The 8585-nt window shown below is 55.2% G+C and overlaps 1 protein-coding gene across 1 annotated transcript in view; it reads right to left on the reverse strand.

Annotated features, from left to right (window-relative positions):
• The window catches only part of VOLCADRAFT_60384 (uncharacterized protein), a gene marked incomplete at both ends in the record, with an annotated part of 17093 nt that extends 9122 nt beyond the window's left edge, over positions 1-7971 (reverse strand). Inside the window, 3 exons of the mRNA XM_002950434.1 lie at positions 4839-4979; positions 5676-5713; positions 7734-7971. Coding sequence (XP_002950480.1) covers positions 4839-4979; positions 5676-5713; positions 7734-7971 — 417 coding nt within the window. The remainder of the gene's footprint in view (positions 1-4838; positions 4980-5675; positions 5714-7733) is intronic.
• Positions 7972-8585: the final 614 nt, after the last annotated feature.

The following is an 8585-nucleotide window of genomic DNA, read 5'->3' on the forward strand; positions in this document are numbered from 1 at the left end:
TTCAGACTTATCTTGCTGTTTTTGTGTTTGTTCGGCGTTCAAGTCGTTGCCTTTTGCGTGTTTGTCTATGGAAGGACCGGTCATACATTCTGCTATGCCGCGTTGACTCACGGGCTTGACCTTCTTACGGCCCCTCATATCTATTTTATGATCGATAATACTAAGTTCTGCACACTACGGAGCAATCTGGCAGCAATGGACGTTTTTGGCTGAAGGAATGAAAATGTACGGATCGGCCTCACTTTGTTCCTTATTTCCAAAGGCCAAAAAGGCCTCTTTATTCCTTAAAAGTAATATATTACTTAAAAAAAAAACACTGCCGTTGGGTCCTATTACTGTGGCTACCATTCACTGGTATATGAGTGTCGGTCATTTCCAACACCCCCCCGTGAGCGACACTCCATCGCTACGGGCCGTCCCGTGCCTCATCCCGGTCTCCCATTCTCTAGGCAACAGCCAGTGGGTATCGATCCGGCGACCTCTCGGCAGCGCAATGCGCCATTCGGGGCTCATTTCTTATTGACGAATTGGCGACGGAGACAGCTAACGCTGATTGTTATTCCGGAAGGATTGCCGGTGGCGAAGATATTTTGCACAATAAAATATTACAAGTAATGTAAAGAGTATTATTAGCGTTCGGCAGGACTTGAGGAGATTCCTATGAGGAATACCGATCGTAGTGAGATAAACAAATAAGCGCAGTCACCGCCCTAAATACCGGCGCTAGCGGAAAACTCGTACATTCCGCGATCTAACTGCACGTACATTCCGCGATCTCACTGCGCCGTCCTGACGGTGCCCAAATGTCTATCACTTAGCTACAGTATATGCATCGGTAGCCCATAAGGTTCTGGGTTAAGTCTTCCCCATTAGTCAGGCGCAGTCTCAGGGTCAAGACCCCTGGTTGACAACCATACGAGTTGGGAGAGGACCGTTTCCTCAACAAAGGTCACGCACCTTGAAGACTTTCGCTATTGCGGCTTTAATTGCCCGGACCATTTCCGGGTCTTCTGACGCAATAATGGTGTCATCTACGTGCACCAAAGCAATAACAGGCAGGCGGCTGGCAGAGGTTAAGGCCTGACTTCTGCTCCCGGTCGACCTGGGTTCAAATCCGCCTGCCGACCTCTCGGGTGTTTGAGAGGTGGTGAAATGGGAGGTGGCCCCCCATCTTGTGGACGGTGTAGGACGTGATAAAATCAACTTGCGAGCTGTCCAGGAACTAGGTTGAGGCGCCGTTGATCCGCTAGATTTGGTTGGATGCTGGTGGTGAGTTGCCAAACTCAAAGAGTACACGCTGAAGTCGGATGGGGTGAATGGCTTAGGGTGCCCCTCTAGCAGGGGAGAGCAGGGAATTGCCTCGGGAAGGAGGCCACTGGTGAAGCTTAACCACCCTGTAACAACATCAACAACCCCACGCTCGTCCGTCTTAACGAACATCGCCGAATCAGACTTCGAAGGATAAAGACCCAGCTTGGCGAACTCTGCTGATAGCTTTACATACCATGGCAGGCGGCTGGCAGAAGTTAAGGCCTGACTTCTGCTCCCAGTCGATCCAGTCGACCCGGGTTCAAATCCGCCTGCCAGCTCCTCGGGTATTTGAGGAGTGATGAAATGGGAGGTGGCCCCCCATCATATGGACGGTGTAGGACGTGATAATATCAACTTGCGAGCTGACCAGGAACTAAGTTGATGCGCCGTTGATCCGCTAGATTTGGTTGGATGCTGGTGGTGAGTTGCCGAACCCAACGAATACATTCTGAAGTCGGATGGGGTGACGGATTAGGGTGCCCCTCTAGCAGGGGAGAGCAGGGACTGCCCCGGGAAAGGGGGCCGCTGGCGAAGTTAACCACCCTGTAATAACATACATACCAGCAACGGGGTGCCTGCTTCAAACCGTAAATAGACCTCTCCAGCTTGCACGCAAGCGACCGGTCACTGGATGCATACCCAGGCGGTTGCTCCATCCACAACTCCTCCTTCAACTCGCCATTCAAAAATGCAGTAGACACATCGAGCTGGTGCACCGTCATGTTCCGCGCTGCGGCAACTGCTAGTAAAGCACGTAATGACGAACACGTGAGGTAGGGGCAAACAACTCCAGGCCTGGCTTCTGCTCCCGACGTGTTCCGGCGCGTCCGGGTTCAAATCCGCCTGCCGACCTCTCGGGGTGTTTGAGAGGTGATGAAATGGGAGGTGGCTCCCCATCTTATGGACGGTGTAGGACGTGATAAAATCAACTCGCGAGCTGACCAGGAACTAAGTTGACGCGCCGTTGATCCGCTAGATCTGGTTGGATGCTGGTGGTGAGTTGCCAAACTCAAAGAGTACACGCTGAAGTCGGATGGGGTGAATGGCTTAGGGTGCCCCTCTAGCAGGGGAGAGCAGGGAATTGCCTCGGGAAGGAGGCCACTGGTGAAGCTTAACCACCCTGTAACAACATCAACTCCCCATAATCAATCCCCTCGCGTTGCTCGAAACCCTTCGCAACCAATCGCGCCTTAAAACGCTGCCGTCATCGTTGTACTTAACCTTATACACCCTACGACAAGGCAATAAATGTGTACCTGGAGGTGGCGTCTTCAGCTCCCAAGTATTGTTAGCCATCTGGGCGGCGATCTCGTCGTCCATCGCACGCCGCCAATCGTCTGCATGTGGACTTGCAATGGCTTCTGCAAACGAATTTGGTTCAGGAATAACAGCAGAAAGAACAGCATTAATGCGACCAGTAACAGTGCGGCCAGGCTCGTTTCGCCACCACTCGCCAGGGCGTTTACGCTCTCTAACTGGGTACCGAGTCCCTGCCATTTCCACATCAGGCTGATTGTTATCTTGCACGTTCGCGGCAATTACAGTCAGACCTGTCGGGAGTGGGGCACGTTATCAGCGACTCGGAGCTGGCGTATACAGTGCTTGTTGGTCTACCCAGCCGCTTCAACGTGGTAACGACGTCCCTGCTGGTGCGTGACGGCGATTTGGACATGGCGAGCGTCACCTCCAAGCTTTTGGCTATCGAGGTGGCAAGCGGTGGGTCTAGTAAGCCTACCGAGTCGGCAGCTTTTGCTTCTGTCGGCGGTCTCACGTTTGGTGCCTCTGGTCTTAGGAATCACCGCGCGGCCACTGTTGTCACTATTGCAAAAAGCTTAAGCCCGGGCACGATATTAAGGACTGCAGGAAGTTGAAGGCACTAAAGCAGTTGTCCATTTCTGGCAGTGGACAAGGTAAGGGTGGTGGTGGCAGCGGAGTTAGCGGCAGCAAGCCTGGGCCCGGTGGGTCTGGAAAGGGATCAGGATTCCCGTGGCAGGTTGCGTTCACAGCGTACAATGGTGAGCGTCCGCAGGGGTGGTTCCAGGACTCAGCCGCCACTCACCACATAACGTATGACCGCTCAGAACTTCTCAACGTGCGGTTGTTGGAGCCATGGGAGTAGGGTTGGCAAAAATACTATATTTATTTACCCCAATAGTAATGTAGTACTATGATACTATTACTAGGCAGGGGCATCAAGGGTGTTGGAAATGACCGACACTCATATACCAGTGAATGGTAGCCACAGTAATAGGACCCAACGGGGGTCCGGCGCTTTGCTGGTCTTAACAAAGGGACAGTCTTTTCGGCCGACTAAAGTTGGCACGGTTATGATTCGGTCTAACGTCAACGATAAACAGGCCATCACTTTTAAGAAGGTCTACATCGACGAGGAGGCCACCGCCAAAATCCTATCGGTCCGCATCATTGATGATCGTGGAGGCAGTGTGGGCTTCGGTGGCGGACAGGTGAAAGTCACCGTAGCTTCTCGTAGCGCAGCGAAGAGCGAAGCAGAGTCACCGTAGCTTCTCGTAGCGCAGCGAAGAGCGAAGCGGAGGGAAGGCATCTCTGAATCACCGTAGCTCATATGTTATGAGCGGAGGCCTATCGTCGTAGTCCCGACGTTAGACGGACGACGTTTAGTCGTTCCGTCGTCGGGACGGAGACCTTACCCCGACTTTGCTGTCCGTCCGTCTGTTCGGAGTTGCTGCTGTTTTCGCGTTTTTCGCCATGTCGTGCGCGGTTTCGGAGCTGCGCCTTTTAAGCTAGCTCCATCGCCGCGTGGGAGCCGCGGTCGCCGGTTCGCGCCCCGCCATCGCCGCGTTTTTTCGTTTTTTTGTTCGGGAGCACGCACCGCACCGCACCGGATTGCACCGCACCGCACCACAGCTGGGCCCCCGCAATGCGCTTCTGAGCATTTGCATGCACCGCTTCGTCGAGCGCGCTAGCTCCAACATCGAGTGGGTGCCACGGTGCCGGTTCGATCTCGGCGCCGGTGCGTCTTTTCGTCCTTTTTATGTTACGGATCGCTAGCTTCATCGCCCGGCGCCCGCTTTCTTCTATTTTTCGTTCGGGAGTGCTGCCTTCTTCGTCGCGTGGTTCGTTTTCCGCATCGTCATCGTTTATTGTTCTTTTCTTTTCGTTCTGGACCGTGCACCGCACCGCGTCGTCCCGGACTGCACCGCTCCACGCCTGGGCCCGCGCAATGCGCCCCCGAACATCGCCGTACACCGCTTTGGTGTCTGCGCCGCGCCGCACCGCACCGTGTTGCACCGCACCGTGCCGCACTGCGCGGGCAGTGCATCGCACCGCATTACAGCTGGACCTGCACAATGCGCCCCGGAGCATCAGGGTGCACTGCTTGTGGTCTAGTCCAACATCGAATGGTAGCCGTGGTCGCAGGCTCGATCCCGGCGCATATTTCAACGTTTTTTTCATTTGGGACCGCGCACCGCGCCGCACCGCACTGCAGCGCACCGCACCGCACCACGATTGAACGCGCAAATCGATAAACATTGGCCGCACAGCACTGCGCAATTTGACATGCGCTGACTCGCGCGATTTAACGCGCAACCCATCACACAACTCGACATGCAATTAGATGTGCAATTCAACGTGCAATTTAACGTGCACTGAACCACGCAATTTGACGCGCACTGAAGTGTGCAGTGCTTGTCCAACGTTGTCCGTGTAGGCTGTACGGCATTTTGTGAAACTGTTTTGTTCGCGGATGTTGGCTCGCTACAATATAATTGCACCGCATATATACGCATCCGGTTTACTTATTTTCATATACGGTACCTTGGCTGAGCGGTTGCTTTAAAGCTGGCGGTTGTAAACTAGTCGTGCCGCCAACATAAGCTGTGCGGTATTTCGTGAAGCTGGCCTCTTTACGTGCATCGGCTCGCTAACCGATTTTCGCCAGACGACAACAACTCGGCACATCAACGGTTGTTCATCGCCAGCGATGGCTATTCATCGCCATCCTCGTCTGCACATCCTACACGATACAAGGTCGGTCCACGTTGCAACGAATAGAAACGACGAATAGCAGTGAGTAGAAACTATGCTATAGCAAGAATAGCAAGGAATAGAAACACAACGCGCACCGAAGTGCGATGTGCAACACAACCTGACCCGCGGGACGGTTTGCATGGTCGGTCGCGTTTGCTGGGTCGTGTACCGCGTTTTTGTATTTTTGTTTGGGACCGTGCACCGCACCATACGCATCATGTCTGGGCTCGTCGTGCTTTGTCATGCTATGTCATCGTGCTAGCTCCGTCACCGTGTGGGAGCCGCGGTTGTCGGCTTGATTCCGGCGCCCGCACGTTTTTTCCTTTTTTTTTGTTCGGGAGCGCGCACCGCACCGTACCGCACTGCACTGCAGCTGGGGTCACGCAACATGCTCCGATGCTCCGGAGTGTACCGCTTCATTGTGTACGTTAGCTCCAACACCAAGCGGGAGCCCCAGTCCCCGGCTTGATCCCGGCGCCTGCACATTTTTTTCGTTCGGGACCATGACTGCACTACACCGCACTGCACCGCACCACACTGCGCCGCACCGCACCGTACGGCACCATACTGCACCGCGCGTACCGTACGCGCGCACTGTCGTTGTATATCCTGCACATGCGTTGCGTTGTATATCCTGCACATTATGGATGCTGACGCGTGCACTGTACGCGCTATGCTATGCTATGCTGCGCTATGCTATGCTATGCTACGCTACGCTATGCTATGCTATGCTGCACTACGCTATGTTATGCTATGCTATGCCGTAGGCGCTCTTCTATGCCGTACACGCTATGCTATGCTGTGCTGTACGCGCTATGCTATGCCGTACGCGCTATGCTATGCTATGCTACACTACGCTATGCTATGCTGCGCTACGCTTTGTTGTGCTATGCTATGCCGTAGGCGCTATGCTATGCCGTACACGCTATGCTATGCTGTGCCGTACACGCTATGCTATGCCGTACACGCTATGCTATGCTGTACAAGCTATGCTATACCGTACACGGTAAGCCATACGCGCCATACGCGCCGTACGCGCTGTGCCGTACACGCCATACGCCGTACACGCCATACGCCGTACACCGTACATGCTATGCCGTACGCGCCATACGCCATACGCGCTATGCCGTACGCGTGTTCTACTTTGCACGTGGAACTCTCCGCATTGAAACTTACAACATGACCGTGTGTAGCCTGACCGCGCCGTACGCGCCGTACGCGCCGTACGCGCCGTACGCGCCGTACACGCTATGCCGTACGTGCTACGCTATGCCGTACGCGCTATGCTATGCTATGCTATGCTATGCCGTACGTGCTACGCTATGCCGTACGCCATTTGCTATGGTATGCCGTACGAGCTATGCTATGATGTGCTATGCCGTACGCGCTATGCTATGCTATGCTATGCCGTATGCGCTTACGACAGCACCGGGCAGCACGGAATTCAGCACCGTGCAGCGCGGAATTCAGCGGGGGACTACGGCCCCCTCGCGGGCGAAGCAGCCCGCGTCTAGTGCCGAGTTCGATGCTTGTCCGTCCGGTCGTCGTAGTCCCGACGTTAGACGGACGACGTTTAGTCGTTCCGTCGTCGGGACGGAGACCTTACCCCAACTTTGCTGTCCGTCCGTCTGTTCGGAGTCTCTGGAGAGTCGCCCTTTTTCGCCGTGTCGTGCGCGGTTTCGGAGCCGCGCCTTTTAGGCTAGCTCCGTCGCCGCGTGGGAGCCGCGGTCGCCGGTTCGCGCCCCGCCGTCGCCGCTTTTTTTCGTTTTTTCGCACCGCACCGCACCGCGCCGCACCACACCGCATCGCACCACACCACACCTGGGCCCGCGGAAGGCGCCCGGAGCATGGCCGTGCGCCGCTTCGTCGGGCGCGCTAGCTCCGACGTCGAGTGGGAGCCGTAGTCGCCGGTTCGATCCCCGTGCCGGCGCGTCGTTCTATCCTTTTTTACGTTGCGGCTCGCTGGCTTCGTCGCCTATTCTTCTATTTTTCGTTCGGGAGCGCTGCCTTCATCGTCGCGTGGTTCGTTTTTCGCGTCGTCGTCGTTTATTGTTCATTTCTTTTCGTTCTGGACCGTGCACCGCACACCGCGTCGTCCCGGACTGCACTGCTCCACGCCTGGGCCCGTGCAATGCGCCCCCGAGCATCGCCGTGCACCGCTTCGGTGTCCGCGCCGCACCGCACTGCACCGCGTTGCACCGCACCGCGCCACACTGCGTGTGGCAGTGCATCGCACCGCACCACACCTGGACCCGCGCAATGCGCCCCGGAGCATCGGCGCTCACTGCTTGTGGTGTGCGATAGCTCCGACACTGAGTGGGAACCGCGGTCGCCGGCTCGATCCCGGTGCATAAGTTTCTTTTTGTTTTTTCGTTCGGGACCGTTTACCGCACCGCACCGCACTGCACCACGATTTAACGCGCAAATCGCAAAACATTGGCTGCACCGCACTGCGCAATTTGACATGCGCCGACTCGCGCATTTTAACGCGCAACCCACCACACAACTCGACGTGCAATTAAACATGCAATTCAACGCGCAATTTAACGTACACCAAACCACGCAATTTGACGCGCACTGAACTGTGCAGTGCTTGTCCAACGTTGTCCGTGTAGGCTGTACGGCATTTTGTGAAGCTGTTTTGTTCATGGACGTTGCCTCGCTACAATATAATTGCACCGCATATATACGCATCCGGTTTACTTATTTTCAGATACGGTTGCTTTAAAGCTGGCGGTTGTAGACTAGTTGCGCTGCCGACATACGCTGCGCGGTATTTCGCGAAGCTGGCCTCTTTACATGCATCGGCTCGCTAACCGATTTTTGCCAGACAACAACATCTCGGCACATCAACGGTTGTTCATCGCCATCGATGGCTATTCATCGCCATCCTCATCTGCACATCCTACACGATACAAGGTCAGTCCACGTTGCAAAGCAGTAGCAATGAATAGAAACAACGAATAGCAGTGAGTAGAAACGATAGCAAGAATAGCAAGGAATAGAAACACAACGCGCACCGACGTGTGATGCGCAACACAACCTGACCCACGGGACAGTTTGCGCACTCGGTCGTGTTCGCTGGGTCGTGTACCGCGTTTTTTTTATTTCCATTGAGACCGCGCACCCCACCAGCTATGTCTCGGCTCGTCGTGCTTCGTCGTGCTGTATCATCATGCTATCTCTGTCACCGTGTGGGAGCCGCAGTCGCCGGCTCGATCCCACGACAACATCTCGGCACATCAACGGCACATCAACGGTGT

The sequence above is a fragment of the Volvox carteri genome (assembly GCF_000143455.1).
Source record: "Volvox carteri f. nagariensis unplaced genomic scaffold VOLCAscaffold_18, whole genome shotgun sequence".
NCBI classification, from domain to species: domain Eukaryota; kingdom Viridiplantae; phylum Chlorophyta; class Chlorophyceae; order Chlamydomonadales; family Volvocaceae; genus Volvox; species Volvox carteri.